The sequence below is a fragment of the Rattus norvegicus genome, chromosome X (assembly GCF_036323735.1).
Source record: "Rattus norvegicus strain BN/NHsdMcwi chromosome X, GRCr8, whole genome shotgun sequence".
Taxonomy (NCBI): Eukaryota; Metazoa; Chordata; class Mammalia; order Rodentia; family Muridae; genus Rattus; species Rattus norvegicus.
Window position 1 is genome coordinate 102,860,088 of NC_086039.1, and position 22,064 is coordinate 102,882,151.

The following is a 22,064-nucleotide window of genomic DNA, read 5'->3' on the forward strand; positions in this document are numbered from 1 at the left end:
TCTCGAGACCCCATATGTACAACAATGCCAAGCAACCAGAGCTTCCAGGGACTAAGCCACTACCTAAAGACTATACATGGACTGACCCTGGACTCTGACCTCATAGGTAGCAATGAATATCCTAGTAAGAGCACCAGTGGAAGGGGAAGCCCTGGATCCTGCTAAGACTGAACCCCCAGTGAACTAGACTGTGGGGGGAGGGCGGCAATGGGGGGAGGGTTGGGAGGGGAACACCCATAAGGAAGGGGAGGGGGGAGGGGGATGTTTGCCCGGAAACCGGGAAAGGGAATAACACTCAAAATGTATATAAGAAATACTCAAGTTAATAAAAAAAAAAGACATGCATGGCATATACTCACTTATAAGTGGATATTAGCCATAAAATATAGGTATCATGCTATAGTCCACAGACACAAAGAAGCTAAATAAGAAGAAAGACTTGAAGTGAGGAAGCTTGAATCTCACTTAGAAGGGGGAATAAAATAGGCATAAGAGGCAAATGAAGGGATGGAAAAGGAGAAGCAGAGACTTGGGGAATGACCAACCAATAACTTGCCCATCTTGAGACCCATCCCATGGGCAAACTCTAATCCCTAACACTATTAATGGTACTCTGTTTTGCTTCAGACAGGATCATGTTGTCCTCTGAGAGGCTCCACCCAGCAGCTGACTAAGATGCAGACACCCACAAGCCAAACAGTGGATGGAGCTTGAGGACTCTTATGGAAGAACAGGAGGAAGGATTGTGGGCCCCGAAGGGAATAGAAACTCCACAGGAAAACCAACATAGTCAACTAACATGGACCCTTGGGGCTCTCAGAGTCTGAACTAACCAAAGAACATATCTGGGTTGGACCTAGGCCTCCCTGTACCTATGTTACAGATGTGCGGCTTCAGGTGGGTCCCGAACACCTGGAACCTGCAGGGGAAGCTATCCTAAAAGCTGTTGCCTGTCTGTGGGATATGTTCTTCTAGCTGGGCTGCCTTGTCTGGCCTCAGTGGGAGAGGAACTGCATAGTCTTGCAGAGTGCCAGGGTGGGGGAATACCTAGGGAACCCCCTCCTGATCGGAGAAGGGTAGGAGTGTAGGAAGAAGGGCGGGTGACTGGGAGAGAGTCAGTGAGTGGGATGTAAAGTGAATAATTTAAAAAAAACTAAATTAAATTTTAAAAAGATGCAGTCTAAACTCTCTCAACAAGAAAGCACTGAGCAATAACTATTACTAATTTTCAACTATTTCTCTTACTATGTCATTGAAATGCAGTTCTGTTGGAACTTGAACACATGTCAGGAACTAATATTCAACTTATGGACTTTTTACTATGCCTTTGGAATGCATTATGTTATGGTTTCAACATAATTTCATAACAGCATCATCCGTAAATTACTAATTGCTGACTTTATATTATTTGTTTCTTTGTAAGTCTTGGATGTCTAGGAGTATTGCACACATTCGGTCAATAAAGTCAATAGTCAATAAAGCTGTTACCATGGAAAAGCAGCAGTACTGAATACTTAGGGCATGGTCCATTATGTTAGAAAATATATCCGCTGCATTAAGTGATGGTGGCAGCTAGAAAAGAAATCAATTAGAAGAAGCATAGAAAGTATTCTGAGATGGCTCCTAAATGTTACCCCTAAAAATTCAGGTGATAACTCTTGATCCCCTCTAGTGGCTTTCTGGGCTATAGTAGAAGCTTTATTCTGGACCCATTCAAGGAAATAATTCATTGTACTTGTGCTCTTGACTGATATACTGGAATCCTAGAACTCACATTTTTCTCTCTGCTTCTTGGCCTTCATGAAGTAAGACGGCATTTCTATGCCACAGACTCTATACAATGCTCTAGCTACCCAGCCAATGTCCCAAAGTGAAGGGACTAACTAAGCAACCATACAATGAAACCTCTGCAAGTAAGAAAAAAGTCAATTATCTCTGGTATATTCCATGTCGGAGAACAGAGTAACAGACATAAAAGAATAAGCTCTTTGAAGAGGTGATAGTTGAGCCATGAACTGTTGAGTACATATTCAACAATGTGGAGGTTACTTCCTATTGAACAGAGTATAACAAGAAAAGAAAGGCAAAATTTGGTGTCCAAATGGGTAAATTAACATTACTATGTGGTGGTTTAAGAAACAGTAGAAGGATAAATCAAACATATAAACAAATGGACTACAAGAAGCTTCATAAAAGAGATTAGTTACCTCCTACTCTACAAACAAATCCAGGAAAAGTTGCATTGGTATTAAAGTATTTATAAGTGGATGAAACATACAGCATACCATGATGTATTCATTACATATCATATATCCCGCACTTTAGCCAGTAAGGTGGAGATCAAGAACAATAAAGAGACACACAGGGACTCTCAAAGTTCTCCATTTTCTTAGAGTTAATGTTTTTAATCAATCACTTATACTTCCTAACTTTAGTATTCTATAAGAATCATACATCAGATTCTGGGTGCTCAAGAAAAGAATATTGAACAGTGAACAGGTCAAATATTTGGGCTGAAATTGGGTTAAACTTGGTAGTTTACTGAGAATAAGTGATCCAGTTCATGTCACTCCTCTTTGCTGATTGTAGCATTATCTTCAGTTGTGTTTGGACATCAGCGAGCTTCTGCCGGTCTAAGCTGCCATGAAAATGCCATTGTTCATAGCAATGTATAGGGATAGGGTAAATCACATATTTCAGTTCCATCAAAGGTGTTAAGTAATGAAGGATTCTCATGAGCATAGGCATTGAAATGGGATTAGAGACAAAGCTAATCACGCGCAGATGGGAACACTTAGATAGGGCTGGCAGAATAGCAGAGAGTACAGCATCCGTTAAATGGCAATGATTTATGGCCAAATGCTGCAAGGTATCTGAGAGTTTCTGCAAAAGAATCTGAAAAGGCCCACAATCATCCCAATACATTGGGTTGTTACTAAGATTCAACAGCTTTAGGTGGGTGGCCTGAACACTCTGGGATAAAAATTTGAGATCTCTGTAAGAAATATCACAGAACGGTAGATACAAGAAATCCAAATTAGGTGGTAAGGCTCTGTGGAGAGAAAAGAAAAATTAAGATGAATGTCAGGTGAAGCAAAGCAGCCTGAGGAATCTAGAATAAGCAGTTTTGCACACATTCATCGCAGCAGCTAACAATAGTGGATTTAATTCACTCCATAGATGTGTGACTCTGAGACGTTTCTTTTGTATTCTCAGAATTTGTATCCTGGGGAATTTTCACAGTATGTTATGATACAAGTTCATGCCAAAGATTTAGTGGAAAATAAATTTAGTGGAAAATTAATCTACTTTGCAATTATAACACAATCAAATGTGGAACTAGTTCACCCGCTTGGAAGAGATAGAACAGAAGGAGCAACCAACTGGAAGCCCCCTTTGGCCAGTCCATAAATGGCAGTCTCCACATTCATGGCCTGAACCTTGGAGATTTCAAATTAGGAAAATCATCTGACATCCGTCTATGGGTATATGGCTATAAGTACGTGTACCTGTGACACAACATAAAGTCTTCCAGTTCCCCCTCTTCATCTCTCCACTGCTAGAGGAGGACTGTGTTGTTCTTTCCCCCTTTATATTTCTGGACTGGGCACAGTACCTGTCAGTGCTGCTGACTAAGGTTCTTGAAACCTTGTTCTCTCAGACTGTGAGAGACACTTTCTGGCATGGCTACTTTCAGACTCTCAAGAGGACAGAGATGGAAGGGATAAAGAGGTTTAGCCGCTCTCGGGGAACAGTAGCAATGATTTCCCCTCTGTCTCAACAGTCAGCTCAGGAACCACAGGTACACACATATTCCAACTCCCTCACCTGAGGAGGCTGTCCAGATGATCTGTGAGGCTAAAGGAAGACAGGTTGAGCTCTTTTAGGCAGTTCATCCTCCCAAGATAGTTGAGGAACACTCGGAAGACTTTCCCATGCAAAGATCGAAAAGTGATTTTAGAGAGACTCAGACTGTCCAGATAGACCATGTGAGCCAGAAGAGTGGTAACCTCACTCAGTGAAGCCTGATCAACTGCCAGGTTCTGGATGCAAGCTAGATCGAGGAACTTCAGAGCATTTTTGGCGTAAACAAATTTATCAATTTGTAGATCTCGGCAGCAGAGGTGCAAAGACCCTGAGCTCTGCTCAACTTTATTCAGAAGCAAAGCAAAAAATTCCCTTTCTCTCAAGGTACCATCAAGGGAAAGGTCTACTAGTAGTTCCATTGGCGGCCTTAAGGACTGACTCGCAGGCTTTAGGTCTACAATGCTGCACTGGCTTTCTAACTTCAGAATAGAGCGAACAGAGTGAGTACAGCCGTGAAAACAAGTTGGAGATCTGATACCAAATTCAGGGCATGTTGTCCTGCAGTCAACACCCTGCCTCACGTCTAGGATCCTCAATTTAGGACTCCTATAGGGAAAAGAGAAGATAGGACATCTAAGATATATGCAAAATTTCTAAAATATATATATGTATATGTATACATATATATTTTTATGTATGTCAGTACACAAATTTTAAGGTAAAATCTCACAGGATCAACAATGGCATGTGGGGACTTGGTCAGCACTTTTTATGTCAAATACCAACAAGCCTGTCTCATGAAAATTCAACCTCCTTTAATTATTTCCCCCATCTTTATTCACCTTAATTCCTTTCCAGTGCTTAAGTTAGAGTCTTTCTCCCATGTAATAATACCTGTTATGTAAACCCATCAATTGTACCCTCAATAACATAGATTTCATAATGAGCATTGAGTCATTGAGTATATTAACCTTTAATATGTTACCAAGTGTTGGGCCAAAAGCTTCACAGATAAATCTTCAGTATTCATTAGCTACTGCCTCTGAGAGACTAATGGTGTGCAGCACAACCTCCTGTGTCTTAACTACTTCTTTATTATAAGGGGGCTTACCTAGAAGAACAGTCCTGGGCAGGAAGGAGCTGAAAATTCTCAACCATGGCTTTCAGGAGTTCACGTTGGGGCTCCTGCACACTTAATGTTCCAATGTGGAGACAAGTAAAGGGCCAAACCTTCACCATTGCTGTCAGCGTCTTCCTGTATCCTCCCATGAAGGCAGCAGAGAACAAGGGAACAAAAAGCTCCCTTGGGATCTCCCCCAGGGAATGAATTGCTACAAGCTCGTTGCTCAGTAGACTCTGTATAGCAAGATCCAAAAGCGAAGATGGGTCCCTTTCATCCATCATCATAAACCTATATCAGGGTGAGAGATATTTATAAGTCCTAAGAAGATATTCATAGACTCTTCTTTAAAACAAATGTGAGAAATGGAGAAAACTTATCAGTTGTACAATAAATTTGTGATGAAAACAAACTTCTAGAAACCTCTACTGTTCATATAGTTTAGAAACTATTTTTTCTGAGTATACAAAGGTTTGTCTGTGTATACGCAAACATGTTTATGTGTGTGCATATAAAAGACTACCATTAGAAATCAACAGTTAGGGGCTGGGGATTTAGCTCAGTGGTAGAGCGCTTACCTAGGAAGCGCAAGGCCCTGGGTTCAGTCCCCAGCTCCAAAAAAAAGAACCAAAAAAAAAAAAAAAAGAAAGAAAGAAATCAACAGTTAGTAGAAGGCAGTGTCAGTTGCCTATCTACCTGGCACCCAATACGTCCTCTAGAAAAAGACAAGGCATTAAGAATGAAATTGTAAATATACATGATATTCACACAATCATCATTATCTTGGAAGCAGAAAGCAACAAAACATCAAAACAACAAATGCTCAAATTACCCTAGATGCACAGAACACATGAAACTCAAGAAGGATGACCAAAATGCGAATGCTTCACTTTTTCTTTAAAAGGGGAACAAGAATACCCTTGGCAGGGAAGAGAGAGGCAAAGATTAAAACAGAGACTGAAGGAACACCCATTCAGAGCCTGCCCCACATGTGGCCCATACATATACAGCCATCCAATTAGACAAGATGGATGAAGCAAAGAAGTGCAGGCCGACAGGAGCCGGATGTAGATCGCTCCTGAGAGACACAGCCAGAATACAGCAAATACAGAGGCGAATGCCAGCAGCAAACCACTGAACTGAGAACAGGACCCCCGTTGAAGGAATCAGAGAAAGAACTGGAAGAGCTTGAAGGGTCTCGAGACCCCATATGTACAACAATGCCAAGCAACCAGAGCTTCCAGGGACTAAGCCACTACCTAAAGACTATACATGGACTGACCCTGGACTCCAACCTCATAGGTAGCAATGAATAGCCTAGTAAGAGCACCAGTGGAAGGGGAAGCCCTGGGTCCTGCTAAGACTGAACCCCCAGTGAACGAGACTTTTGGGGGGAGGGCGGCAATGGGGGGAGGATGGGGAGAGGAACACCCATAAGGAAGGGGAGGGGGAGGGGTTAGGAGGAAGTTGGCCTGGAAACCGGGAAAGGGAATAACAATTGAAATGTAAATAAAAATACCCAATTTAATAAAGATGGAGGGGAAAAAATTATCAAAGAGAAAAAGATAAAAATTTCAGACAGTCCTACTCCATCACCCATACACTTTGGGTAATGAAGCAGACAGACAAAAACTGCAAGGGATACAAACAGAAGAGATTTAAATAGGGACTTCAATTTGACATAAAGCCACAGATGGAAAGATTGTGTTCAAAACAAGCCTAAAATATGAAAACTATGTTCCAATGCTAAAGGAAGCAGCTACCATTTAGAGAAAGGACTCCATTAAAAAGTCCAATTCAAATGGCTAATCCTCTCTCTCATATTTCAAAACCAAAAAGTAGTCAAACTGGAAACTGATCAGTGAGTCCTCTCGGCTCTGGAAAGAATGCAAAGCTGAGAATTGAGGGTAAAACAAGCATAGTTGTATATGATAAATTTAAGTCTGAGACAACTGTGAAATGACACAGCGACTCCCATTCAGACACGTGATTAATACAAGCTGGCAACTAAATGAATGGCATTAAGTGACAGATATGAATGATCTGAAAGTTCACTGACAACAACAAAGCTTATGGCGAAAGATGAAAGCAGTGATGAGAAAAGGAAGCATGGCCAGACACTTTGGTAATGAGAAGAAAAGACACAAGAGCAGGAAAAAAGACTCTTAGAATATATAAGAAATAAAATCAGAGTATTCATAACCTTTCTCCATACCACAAAAATGGTAAGTGCCAGAACATAGAATGATAAGAAATTATAAAAGAAAATAATGAAATATCAAACAAATGAGCAAAATTCCAAGCAAAACAATTTAAGAACATCAGAAAATAAACATTTTGGTTCTTGTCACATACCTAGTATAGGGCACTTTACTCTCGGCCCTTACACACTCAGACACCGTCCTTGGATAGAGTAACTTGTCGACTAAAATAAATATTTCCCTGTTCAAAGGCAAAAAAGAATTATATTAACTTGCGGCTTCTTTGGATTGCAATCCCAAGAGACACAATATTCAAGCAATCCTGAAAAAACGTGTTTCAAGGTTCTAAACCTGGGCTCCTTTTACAGCTTGTGAAGCAAGAGAGTTTAATTGTGTCCCCTTTGTCAACAGCTGTGATTCTTTTGTTTGAAGTAAAAGTTCCACTTGCTTGTAAGAAAGGGGCTGGACGCTCTCATGAAGCAAGAATAATACCACAAACTGTTGCAAACGCTAGTGAAATTTGTTTCAAATGTTGAATTTCATGTTAGCATCCAAGGTCAGCCTGTTCTGTGAATATTTAAATGCTGAATATTCAAATATTCAAACAGAGTAGCTGAAAATATTAGTTGTAGACGTGCCTGAAGTCTGGTTTAACAACGCTTCAAAATTCGATTTTAAGGGTTCCAAAGCAATGATTTTATTTTTCCCTTACAAGGCCAGTATTAAAAAAATGTCTATTCTCCCTGAGTAGATACATAAGTCTAGTTCAAATGTGAAATGCTTGCAATTTGTGGAATTAAACAATGTGGTGGCAAAGTTCTTCCATGAAAGAATACACATGACGAGATAAGTGGAAAGGAAGCCACACAAGAAAGGACTTATTCCTCACCAATTCCCCACACACACACACAAATGCTAGAAAACCTCTGTATTGACTACATCATGTTACTTCTGGAAGAAGAGAAAAATGGGAGCTGGAGAGATGGTTCAGCAGTTAAGTAAAAGAATTGGCTTTTCTTTCAGAGCCACGTTTGATTCCCAGCATCCGCATGGTAGCTTGCAACCATCTGTGCCTTGAGTTTTAGGGGATCTAACACCCTTTCTAACCTCTATGGGCACTATGCATGCACAGGTGCACAGGCATAGGCAAGAAGTGAAATAAAAAAATTAAAAGAATAGACAACCCAATGGAATACCCTAAAAATAAAATGTTAACACCAATGTAAGTAAGTGTATAATAAACAAAGGGAAGGATGCTCTATTTAGAATAAAATTTAAAGTAGATCCATAAAATGTGCCATTTACATTATATACCATAGGTTAAAGATTTAAACAAACAGTAAAGCCAAGGGCTAAAGAGATGCTTCAGAGATGGTTATGAGGACTGAGTTCGCTTCTTAGCACCCACAAGGTCACAACCACCTATATAACGCCAGTTCCAGGGATTTCAATGTCTTTCTTCGGGCCTCCAAGGACATCAGGCAAACACACGATGCACACACATCCATTCAGGAAAAACACCCATAAACATAAAATAGAAGTAATTTTAAAAGAAGTTTAACCACACAGCTTCTTGAAGAAAATATGACAACTCTTCTTTAATCTCACCGGAGCAAAGAGCTTTTTAAATAGCACTCAAATTCTAGAGGCAATGAGAGAAAGCAATAAGGAATTTGGTCACATTAACATGAAATCAATTCAAAATACAAAAATTACAATAGATCAAAAGGCAACAGAAAAATTTCAAAGACCAGTATATATCTCAAAAAATTGGATAATGTACTAATTATCCACAGAACTCTAAAACTGAAAGACAATGGACCAAAGACATTGGTATGAAAATCTGGAAGATGTGAATTATTAATTAATACAATAATGTAAAAGGACAATCCACAAACAATAAATGCCAAATTTTTTTGTTTTTTAATTTTTTATTTTGAAATTCTCAAGTTTACAAAAGGTCTGAAAGATTAGTGCTATGAACAGTTGTACAACTTTTAACCAGAATCACCATCTGTGAAAATTCTGTCCCTAGCATTTTTCTGTTGTATCTCTTGCTCTGTCTCTCACCTGCAGATAAACTTAAACATATACTGCAAATAAAATGCCCACATTATGGTACTTAACTCCTACTTTCCCCTATCTCTTAGAAATAAGAATGTTCTGTTGCATAAACACAATGCTATTATACCACACAGTATCACCATTATACAATATTCATTATTCAATAAGACCATGTATACATTAAAATCCCCTCGTTTATGTTAGAGTTGTCATTTAGTGTTCAGATATTTTCATTGATCATTATAGCACTGTAGTCTCCTTTATTTGGAATAGAGCTAAGATTTACTGGGAATGTTGATTCTTTTTCTCTCATTTTCTCAGTTGTTCCTTAATTTAATTCATGCTAAACATTCTGGCAGCAGTATGAAATATCTGTTCCTAGTTAAATGCCAAATTTTAATGACAACTAGGTACATATATATAAAAACAATCATATGCATATCATTTAATTCATGTCACTTATAGGCAGCATACTCTGTGAATGGGGCTATGAGAAAACAGTAATTCTTATACATTTCTACTGTAAATGAAAACTAGTAAAATGTTTCCAGGAAAAATTTTAACTGTCTAACAAAACTACATATGGTCATAAATTTGACCCAACAATTCTGCCGCTGGACATATCCTATGGAGACCTTTACCATACAAAAATAGATATGCCTAAAGATACTCATAGAAGCAATATTTATAATTTCAAAACATAGGTGAATATTTAAATAAAATACAGCATTGTCATACAAATGTTTCTAATTCAAATATGAAAAAGAAAAATGAAAATCTATATGAAATGGTAGGGTGTCATTCCTATAAATGTTAATCAAAAACTTGAAAGTAAGAAGGATGAAATGTGTGTTACCTTGAACGTAAAAGGGCACTATAACAAAGTGTGCAACTTCCTTTTTGAAAAATAAGTACAGAAGAGAATAGTCCCGAAACTGACTGATAAATAAGAGAAGGTTCAAAATCTCTTTTGGGCAAATGATCAGTCATACAATTAAGGGTGCAGACACTCGGGGTTGGGGATTTAGCTCAGTAGTAGAGCGCTTGCCTAGGAAGCGCAAGGCCCTGGGTTCGGTCCCCAGCTCCAAAAAAAAAGAACAACAACAACAAAAAAAGAGTGCAGACACTCGAACACAAGCTTAACACTTTCACCAGAGAAGTGGTATGCACAGCAACATAAGAAACTTTCCAGTTCATAATCACCCAAAATATATATGTGTGAGTGTTATATGAAAACCAGCATGGTGTACATTATGTAAAAACATTAATGAGACAAAATAAAATTGTCAGAATTTTGAAAATCAGTGACTGACCAAGAGTCCTCAAATGTGTCTGAGTTGTGAATCCAGTGAAGATTGAAGGCCTATCTCTCTGAATGAGACTGTGTAAAAATGGTGATCAAATTCAATGAAATATCTGGAATAATGTCCTGGAATACAAGGAAAAAATACTGAAATTACTCACCAAATGCAAATGAAATTTATAGTTAAGTTATCCGCATATCTGCAATGTTAAACTCCTAGTTTGGTAATCTTATACTTCTAGTTCCAGTAATCTTATACTTCTAGTTTTGGTAATCTCACTTTTTATAAAATGTTTACACATTAAGAAAATCTTTGTGGGGGCTGGGGATTTAGCTCAGTGGTAGAGCGCTTACCTAGGAAGCGCAAGGCCCTGGGTTCGATCCCCAGCTCCGAAAAAAAGAACCAAAAAAAAAAAAAAAAAAAAAAGAAAATCTTTGTGAACACCTTCTTACAAGTCCAAATTATTGCAAAAAATATCAGGAATAAAATGTTAGGTATGGAAGCATACATCTGAAACTTCAGTATCAAGAAGGCAGAAAGAGAAAGATCAGTGAATTTCAAGTCAGTGAGCAGTTGCACAGTGACACTGAAAACAACCATCTTCCCTAAAGAACCCGTTACAGGAAATGAAATCACCCTTATTCACAGCAGGTACGTGGGCACGTATTTGCTCTTCCGGTGTGAAAAACTTTTTTTTAAGAATATTAAATACAACAGAAATGGGGAAAGTATCTGGACAATTCAGTCCTTGCTGTGTTTAAAAGACTAGCACATAAAACTTAATGGCATATGAAACTAACATATAAATAAGAATATGATTCTTTGGAGTTGAGGTCTCACCACTTTCGTTATCCCAGTTGACACAGACCTCAAAATCTTCTCACTGCCCAGGAAATGCCACCACGTCTGGTTGAGGAATATAAATCTTGGAAGAGGGGGTGAAAGGACGTATGGTGGACTTTAAAGAGAAAGTAGGAAATGGTTAGTCACGTAATTGAAGCTACCTCCACCTCGGAAGAAATGAATGCACAAGATGCAAGGATTGAGCGATGATCACAGATTAATCCCTCTACCGTGTTCATTTAGTTCCAAACAAGTTTAGTAGATTCAAAGATGTTATTATGGGTTACCTAAGTGGGCAGATCCGGAGGTTGTTTTGGTTTGGGTTTTTTGTTTTTTGTTTTTTGTTTTTTGTTTTTATTTTTTACTTTTCCACTCCCTCAGCAGTGTTAGCCGCTCATTTCTGGAGAAGAGTTCGCGGTGGTGGGCACGCCATAGTCTTTGGTGGCGGCTGCCCCTCAACGGTCCGTCTTCCAACTTAAAGCGGCCGCTGGTAATTCTGATTGGCGGAGTCAGCTGACTTGTCTCGGACCCCTCCACGCCCTGCTCTACCTCGAGACCCCTAGCTTCCATTGTACCTCGAGACCAATGACCTGCTGCCACAGTATAAGTAGGTTTACATTATGTGCCTGACCGCCTGCCTGCCTTCGGGTTATGAGTTGGTGACTGGTGGTTAGGGGTTAAGTTTAAGGTTAGGGTTAGTTACCAATTAATGAAAAAATGAACACCTATAAGTGAGACATAGCGATTGTCTGGGTACAGATTTAGCAGGCCAGGCCATACCTTATTGTGACATTTAGCAGACAAAGCCCTAATCATTTGTTGTTCACCTTTAATCCCACTACACTGATTCTATACTTTTTAATTCTTCTCTACACCTACCATCCAATCAAATATAACTCTCATCATCACCACCACCAACAACAAAAACTAAGCTCAAATTCCAGCAGACCTCGTATTCCAAATTTGTATCAGATGTGCACGGTTTAGTCTTCCTGTGGGTCCCCTGAGAATTGGAGTGGGGGAGGTTGTCCCTGACTCTGTTGCCTGCCTTTGGATCTCCTTCCTCCTACCTGGACAGCCTGTTTGGGCCTCAGTGGGAGAGGATGTGTCCAATCTGGCTGGAACTAGGTGTCTCGGGGTGGGGTGGTACTCAAGAAGGGGTTCCCCTGTCTGAGGAGAAGGGGAGGGGTTAATGGAGAGAGATTTTCAAGGGCCATATTGGGAACAGAGGAGGGAGGGGCCTGCAACTGGGATGTAATGTGAGTAAAAAGTAAATTATGGAAAAATATAAAGTGGACATACAAATACATTGAAACCACATAAGGCTATGAATAGGATACATTGAGCTAATGAAAATCTATCTAAGATTCAGCACAACCACTTGACAGTGCTGAAATGTTGATAATTATAATAAATATAATTGGGTACATGGTACCAAAATGCTGAGTGAGAAAGTCTGTCTCATTCTCATTTTTCACTTCTTGAAGAATTTACTTTTTATTTCCACATACTCACCTGAACCTAAACACCAAACTACGAGCCTGTCAATATCAACTGTCAGAAGAATTATGAAGAAAATATATAAACTGTCATGAAATAGTATCTCTCTTTTATTTAGTGAGTTGAACTGCTGACATTGTCCAGAAAACAAATCTCTTTAAAATATTTTTAAAACTGGGAGGTGAGCTGGTAAGGTGGCTTAATGTGTAAAGATATTTGATTCCAAGCCTGGAGTCTCAGGAGTGGAAGGATAGATCTGCTCTCACATGCTGTCCTCTGACCTACCCCCCACCCACCCACTCATACACACACAGATGAATGTTTGTTTGTAAAGAAGTCATAATTAGCCTGCTCTTCCTACTTCCAAAGAACAGACATTGGACAAACCTAACGTCACTAATTTCTGTGATGAATTCCAAATAGAAAAAGAAAACAGGACGGTTGGGTCGAGGCTCACTTGTGCTGTGATCAATGAGAACCAGGGAGATGGTAATAAGTTCAATGTTATTTTTAAGTGGAACATTGCTTATTGCAATTGACTAACACAGGAAATTCTGGAAAAATTTGGATTTCTTCTATTCACCTGTAGAGAACATCTAGCCTAATTGCATAAATGAGCTATTGTGAATGATTTCACAAGAAACTTACATGTACAAGTACTTCTGAAGGATATTAATTTAATGTACCTCAGATTCATACCTAGGAATGGACCTTGATTCAGTTATAAAAAAGAATTAAATCAGACCATGTGTAGGAGAATGTATAAAGTCTAGATATAATCATCTTAAATAAGGCAGAGAAATATCTTGTGTTTGTGTTATTTATGAATCCTATAGATTTATGGATTTTATAGCGATACATGAAATTTTATTTTTGCAAATACAAGTGAGACTGTCTTAGGGAGCCAAAGTTGGAGGTGGCAAGAGAAAAGGGGGAAATTTGCAGGAAAGTTTGTGATTAAGTCACATGATTTGTTCATATGACCATGCCTCACCAAGTATAATTACCGCATTCCAGTAAAAATTACATTTAGAAAGAGCTACAAAGCTACCTCTTAAAAATAAAACACAGTGCAGTTTAATAACATTTCCCTGTTTTCATGGCTCTCAAAATAAATTTTGTTGGCTGGGCGGTGGTGATACAGGCCTTTAGCCAACCACTGCTTAGGAGGGAGTGGCAGGGGGATGTCCAAGTTCAATACCATCCTGATCTACAGAGTGAGTTCCAGAGAAACCCTGTCTCGAAAAAAGAGTTTTGTTTAATCTTTTTAAGCTTCTTATGTGTATGAGTGTTCTGCCTGCATATGCCTATGTAGCATGCATGCAGTACCGAACGAGACCAGAAGAGGGAGCTAGAGCAGAAGGCAGAGTAGAGCCTCTGGGTTGGAGATACAAAGAAAGTGACCAGGTGGATGTTGAGAATCCAAATCTGGTCCTCTGAAGAGCAACCAGTGCTCTTACGTGCTGATCCCTCTCTCTAGCCTCTCAAAATACTTTTAATAGTCATCTGACTCCTCCTTTCCCTCCCTCTCCTCCCTCTCTCTCTCTCTCTCTCTCTCTCTCTCTCTCTCTCTCTCTCTCTCCTTTCCCTCTCTCTTTCACCAAGGATAATATCATGAATATTTTATTTTGACTTAATTATACTTTTCTTTATATCTTGGTGCAATAAATATAGTCCAATGAAAAAACTGTCAACAGATTACTTTTTTTTTTTTTGGTTTTTTTTTAGAAAATTAGTGTTGTCAAACAATAATGAATATGGTCAGACTACCCATATTTTTTGTTTTCCCATTTTTATGTGTGTGTGTGTGTGTGTGTGTGTGTGTGTGTGTGTGTGTGTCCGTGTGTGTATCTGTGTCTTTTTATGTGTATGGGTCCACATATGTATGCATGCATGTGTACTTGCATGTGCAATAGAGGCCTGAGGTTGAGGTGGGAAACCACTATCCACCTTATTCGTTGAAGCTGAGTTTCTCAGTCAAAGCCAAAGCTTGTTGCACCCAGGGATTCCCAACTTTGCCTTCAAAGGCTGGAACTACAGGCAGGTTGCCACACCCAGTCAGCACTTACATGGAGGATGAGGATCTGAACTCCGATTGTCAAGTTTGTGAGGCAATGTCTTCAGCCCCCGAATCACTTTTGTGCCAGTATAAAATCTGATTTTCCTTTTTCAGTTTGAATAAATGTGTAGTCAGGCATGGTAGTACTTGACTTTAATCCCTTTAACTAGGAGGCAGAGACAGGTGAATCTGTATGATTCTGAGACTAGCTTGGTCTTCATAGTGAATTCCAGGTAAACCAGGGCTACGCAGAGAGACTGTCTCAAAAAGCAGATAGATAGATAGATAGATAGATAGATAGATAGATAGATAGATAGATAGATAGATAGATAGATACGTACCAGAGATCTTTTCCTTCTGAACCCTAAATATCAAATAATTTGGTGTGTTTTGACTTAGTGAAACGGGCCCACAATATGCCAAGTACTTGGGAAACTGAAGCAAGAGGATTATAAATGTAATACCTGTCTAGAATGCAAAGTGACTTCCAAGCCAGCATGGAAAAATAAATCCAAACTCTGTCTTAAAAAAATGAATTAAAAATACTTGGGGCTGTACCACACTGGGAGACAGCCTGCCTAGCATGTGTGAGACCCAAAGTTCAATCTCCAGACCTGAAAAAAAAAAAAACAGTCAGCAAGTAGCAATATACACAGCCAACTAAACAGAAGCTTACTTTTCTACTTCAAAATTGTGTCTTAGATTCTATGCAATTTCAGTAAGTGATAACGAGCTGCCAAAATCTGCATCTGACGTTTCAAAAAGTCCATTGTTTTAAGAAACCTTACTAAAGCTAGAAGCACCCATTGCACCTCAGACAATAATAGTGGGAGACTTCAACATCCCACTCTCATCAATGGACAGATCATGGAGACAGAAAGTAAACAGACACACAGAGAAACTAACGGGAGTTATGAACCAAATGGATTTAACAGACAGCTATAGAGCATTTCATCATAAAACAAAAGAATATAACTTCTTCTCAACACCTCACAGTACCTTCTCCATTGCTTTACAATAGAAAACAAAATTGTTTTAATTGATTAGGCTGAAACCATTGAAAATTTTGACTCTCTGCTTGCCTCTAGTATGATGCAACCACGGCTTGGAGTTTTATACACCCTTCCCTGCCTTGCTTAGGACCAAGAGTTCCTTGTGGCAGAAGTCTACTCTCAGTTACCAGCTTTAATAAAAACCATTATTTTGCCTCGTGATGGTTCACAACTTTCTTACATGGACTGTAACAATAAATTAGAAGTTTTTTCCCCAGGATGAATTCACCAAAGAGTCAGCATGAATGGGATTTGTATTTTTCTTGCCTTTAAAAATGAAATTAAATTTCTTCAAACTTTGAAATAATTGTAAATCCACATGTATGAATGCTTACATGTGCATGCGTGTCTGGGCTATAGTAATGTATTATATATTAGAGTAAATGGTGGATGAAAGGGCCTGGCAACCAAATGGCTGGATTATATAGGGAAGGCAGTTGGGGAACACAATCTAGACCCAGGAACTGAGAAGTTTAGGACAGAGAGCAGGGTATGCCATGTATATGTGGTAATGGGTACGGACTGCAGGGTGCTGGAAGAATCTGTTTGGCATGGCCTCCTATTTATTAAGTAAATGATATATACAAAATAACTTCACATTTTGAACTTTTATATTAGGGTATTATGTCTGAGGAACTAATGCTTCTAACACAAGTTTTACTAACTAGGTCCTTTTATGAGTTTCTGTCAGCAAGTATTATTTTGATATACCATGTTCCTTGGATACAGCCATTTTTGAGTCATAAAAGTCTTTGATCTTTAAACTTTCATGTTTTCTACTAAGATGTGTGCTGCCTTTCCTTCTTGGATGAGGCAATCTATTCCACAGTGGTGATTCCTAGCAGTGTACATGAAATCTAAACAGATATAAGGGAATGGGCTACTGTCATTCATGAAAATAGACAGTTTATCTTTCTGTTTATGGAATTTATTAGTGCTTTTACTTTTTATTTAAAGATGAAACACATACGTCTTCAAAACAGGCCAAATATATCCACTTCTTTCTTCACAAAATAGAAATAAGCCACCTTCTCTTCTTATTTTTCAGAAGTTCTATCTCCTCAGCTAATACAGATGGACTGCTTCTATCTTTTTATTTTAATATTTGTTATATACATTACCAACTTTGTACCTCAAAATCTTGAATTTAATATCAAATTATTTAATAATCACTTGATTATGCTGATATACAAAAGTTCCCATCCTGTAGAACTTGACCAATAAATTATTGCAACAATAAAATATACTGAAGAAAAAAAAGAAATCCAATGTGCCCTTCACCCAATTTTAAGAAATGATAGCATCTTGCAAAATTATTATATAATAATCAAGACATCTATACCAATAATGGATATTGATCTTAGTTTAGACATTTCCAATTTTTTGTAGGTGTATCTGCACCGTTAGTTCTATGCTGTTTTAGCATATTTGCAGTTACATGTATCAACCATAAAGGATGGTAGGCTAAAATCCATTACCAAAATTACACTCACAGGTCACCCTTTTAGAAGTACACCTATCATCCTTTTATAACAACTCCCCATTCCTAACTACAGGAAACTACTAAACTAGCTTTATTGCTAAAGCCCTCCTCATTTCAAACCACACCAATTGGATCATATATTGTATATACTGAAATTCGTTTTTCATTTACTTAATGTCATAGAGAGACTGTTGCATTTTTGATTTTACTATGGGTTATTTAACTATTCACCCAATAAATAGCTACTGTGAAAAATAGTTTACAAGTAACTACTTGAATTTATTCTTTCGGGTCTATGATCTACATGTTTAATATTGAGGATTTTGGTCTATACACTAATGTTTATTTTTGTACTTGTTTTGGGGTTTGGAGTCCAGGGACTTCCATGTAGCCCAGGCTGGTTTCAAACTCAGCTTGCTGGGTGATTAAATTACAGACATGCACCAGCAGACCTCATAGATTCCTATTTAAAATACTAAGATATTGCCAAACTACATTTCCAAAGGAGTTAAAACAGTTTACATTACCAATTAGTAATGCAAAAATGATTTAGTTTTTTATGTTTACCAAGCTAGGATGCTATTCTTTTCTACTAATGTTTTCTACTCTAATATGGGCATAATGATCTCTCTTTTCCCATGGCATTACTCTTGCATTACTCAATTGGCCAATAATGTCACATCAATTTTTGGTGTTTGTTAACTGTATGACCTCTTTGGAAAAGCTTTAGTACTACCTTTTGTTCATTTTAGTCTGGAATGTATTGTTTATTGTTCAGGTTTGAGAGTTAATTTTCTTTTTTTTTTTTTTTTTTTTGGTTCTTTTTTTCGGAGCTGGGGACTGAACCCAGGGCCTTGTGCTTCCTAGGTAAGCGCTCTACCACTGAGCTAAATCCCCAGCCCCGAGAGTTAATTTTCTATATAGCAACATTTTTGTTGCATGGGTTGTATGTCATGCCCCTCCCAGTCTGTAACTTGTATTTTCACTTATTTTATCAAGTATTTCACAAAGAAAAAGGATTGTAATTTCAGAGTATTCCAGGTGATGTACTAGTTCTTTATAACATGGTTTTTGAAGTCAAGTCAAATAATTTTTCTAAGAGTAGATTTCAGAGTTTTCCTACCAGGTAGACTCTGTGTGTGTGTGTGTGTGTGTGTGTGTGTGTGTGTGTGTGTGTGTGTGTGTGTGTGTTTAAGCGTTTTACCATTATTTGTTCAAATTTCTATTCTTTAGCAAAATTCAGTTAGACCAGTGTATATAGATGAAGTTCTACACACCATTTTATTGATGTGTATGTTTATGTACGTGTTGTTGTCTCGATCGCTGTAATAGGTGTATGTTATGTCATATAGAGTGACTTCTTACACTTTATTCTTTACCAAATATATCTTGGCTATGCAGAGTTTGGACACTACCACATAAATGGTGGAATAATATTGTCTGTGTCTACAAAATAGTTGGTAGATGTTGCATTAAAATTGTAGATTTTGATACAATTGACATCTTTCTCACATTGAATCCTCCAACCTTTGGTCACATCGTGATGTGTCTCTGATTTGAGTTTGTTTCCATTTTGTGTTTAGAAATGTCCAGATCACAGACAAGACAGAGGACATTTTCTCAGACTCATAGTCATGCATGAACATATTATTTATTTTGAAGCAATGTTACTTTCAATTATAATTTCCATTTATACAAATGAAACTCATTTCTGTGTGTTCACTTTTTATTCCAATAGTTTTATGTAAATAGATGTGAAACAGTTTATGTAGACAAGGGTACCATTTTAAGATATGGAAAGTTGTATTCATTTGTGGGGAGAATTTCATGAATGCAATCAATATAGTTTGATCATATTCATATCCCCAGTTCTTGCCTAAAACTCTTATATCCACACCATCTCCTCTCATGTCCCTTTATGAAATACAAAGCTCCAGTATGTCTTGTCCGTGTGTGCATAGATGGGGAACATTCTCAAGAGCATGGTCAACCTAGCAGCATGTGCACTCCTAAGATACATAGTTCTCCTCCTCTTCCAACCATCAGTCATCAATGGGTTTTCAGTTAGGAATGGGAGCTCCTAAGCTCTCCCAACCTCCTTGCTAGAACACTGAGTGGCTTGAATATCTTTTTTGAAGCTGGAGAACAATTTTATTGCTTTTTTAAAGAAAAAAGTCTTTAGTTGTATTTATACAAATATGGATATAAAGACAAGCTACTGAGTCCAGTTTTCTCTATGTGTATATAAAGCTATCAGCTTGGGAGTGGGGAAAGGACATGGGGGAGGAGTTGAGACAGTAGCTGGGAGGAGCTGGAAGCCATAGGTGGAAGAAGCGATGTATGTCTATTTCAATTAAAACAGTTTTAAAACAGAAAGGAAAAATTTTCAGTTATCTACAAATCAAAGCAAAGAAGACGAGTGAAACCTGTATCTTAGCAAGCGCCCAGAGGAAGAAAGAAGTGAGGAAAAGGTCATGCTATTTATGATAGCGTGGTGGCCAGACACATGGGAACAAGGAGCCACACAGGGCAGCGGTGAAGGGAAATTTTTAGAGAAAGATGAAGTAAGCCCAAAATGTTGGGGATGTCCAAAGAGTTAGGAAAATCACGCTTAGGAAACAAAAGTGTCAGATACACAAAGTTGTCTGGCTGTCGCCTGGCAAGCTACTATGCTAGACTCAATAATGGAAGATTGTACTATCTCATTAAAGGACTAATTATTCCTCCTATCTCTCTAACAGGGCTCAAAGTAAACCTATGGGTAATCCCTTAGCCAAAGTGATTAAAACTGCAATGTTAGGACTCTAGCCAGGCAAGAGATTGCATTTTCTTGACTATATATCTTCCCTTAATCTCCCTTATTGGTTTGGGTTTGTTTTTTTTTTTCTTTTTATGGTTTATGTATTCTTCTCTCATGGATGGCATCCTAACCTTAGTTCCCCCTCCCAGTCTGCCCCTATCACATCCTCTCTCCTCCAGACTCACTCCTCCTCAGTCTCCATTCACCCCTCTGAAAAGGCAACTAACTGTATATGGTAGTTTGAGTTAAAATTATCCCTTTAGGCTCAGATATCTGCATACATAGTTACCAGTAGATGAGCCGCCAGGAAGGAGGATATGTGCTCTGTTGGAGGAAGCTTGTCTCTGGGAGTGGGCTTTGAGGTTTCAAAGGCCAAGTTACCTACTCTTTCTGTCTCCCTCTATGTCTCTCTCTCTCTGTCCCTGTGTCTCCCTCCCCTCCCCACCACCTCTCTCTCTCCCTGTGGATAAGCTACAACTCCAGTTCCATGCCAGCTCACCACAGGCCAGACTCCCCGCCATGATAATGGACTTAATCCTCTGTAATTGTGAGGAAGATCCAAATGCTTTCTTTTAAAAGAGTTGCCTTGCTCACAGTCTCTTCACAGTAATAGAACTTTGATTAAGATATACTAGAATCCTTTAGGAGTCAGATGTGAGATCAGAGGCCCTAAATATTTCTGGCACGTCTGCCAAAGACAAGGCTGTCAAGTGGGCCAGAAATATCTCTGGCTTTTAGACTAGGATTACTTCTCTTTAGGGTCCTTTTACCTTTAATTGCCTAATAGTTTCTGTCTTCCCTTCTCACTGGGCCCATCTAAAAGACCGTGATAGTACATCAGTGTTTTAATATATTAGTTTCTGCTGGTAAAACGAACCAATTTAAGCCAGGTGTGTGTGTGTGTGTGTGTGTGTGTGTGTGTGTGTGTGTGTGTGTGTACCATGCACACGTGCAGACTTTGCTCTGGGGTGGGGTGGGAAGTTTACTGGCCTCAAAGAAGGGGCCAGGGAGTCACCATGGGAACGAAAAGAGAGGATGTGGAAGAAAAAGAACATTATGCTGAGAGAAAAGAGAAGAAAGAGAGAGTGGGGTACAAAGGAGAAACAGAAGAGACCTTGGGAGACCAAAATGTCTGGATTATATAGGAAAACCCTTGGGGGAGAACTGCAGCCCAGCCCCTGGGCTGGAAAGTTAAGGGTTGGGGGCAGGGTGTGCAAGGTAGGTACTGAAGGATGCTGGGTGAACCTGGAGGCCAGGTCTGCTTTAGAATGTAAAGTATGCATCCATCTTCCTTTTCCCAGGTCTGAAAGCAAACATGTACACGTACACACACACACACACACACACACACACACACACACACACACACACACAGAGAGAGAGAGAGAGAGAGAGAGAGAGAGAGAGAGAGAGAGAGAGAGAGAGAGAGAGAGATGGAGAAGAGGAAATCCTTCTTTACTGGTGCTTGGATGAAGATGTGAGGGAGAAATGAAGAAGAGATTTATTAAAAGTCCAAAGCAAAGAACCAGGAGGAGGACCAGCTTGATGTTGTACAAGCACCCATACCTGCTAGGAAATCATGAGTACATCTGTCCTGTCATTTCTAGGCGACAGTATGTCACCCTATTCCTTTGAATCTTTGATATTCTTTTCTCTACCTTTTTAATAGCATTCCATAACTGCTACAGAGTGAACAATGGTCCCGGAAGTTGGGTAATAAAAAGCTCAGTGCCAGGTGTAGGATATCTACCCCAACAGTTGTCAGAAACTCCCGGGCAATACAGAAGAGCATCGTTGTTCTTGGTTGCCCAACAGCATTTGATAGTAAGGT

General features: G+C 38.9%; 1 protein-coding gene across 1 annotated transcript; it reads right to left on the bottom strand.

Annotated features, from left to right (window-relative positions):
- Positions 1 to 2,369: 2,369 nt before the first annotated feature.
- Positions 2,370 to 7,638, bottom strand: Pramex1 (PRAME like, X-linked 1). The gene is made up of 4 exons (XM_001055257.7): positions 7,283 to 7,638; positions 4,919 to 5,218; positions 3,829 to 4,413; positions 2,370 to 3,052 (listed from the first exon to the last, which is right to left on the bottom strand). The coding sequence occupies exons 2-4, from the start codon at positions 5,212 to 5,214 to the stop codon at positions 2,539 to 2,541; spliced, it is 1,395 nt and encodes a 464-aa protein (XP_001055257.2). The 5' UTR covers positions 5,215 to 5,218; positions 7,283 to 7,638; the 3' UTR covers positions 2,370 to 2,538.
- Positions 7,639 to 22,064: the final 14,426 nt, after the last annotated feature.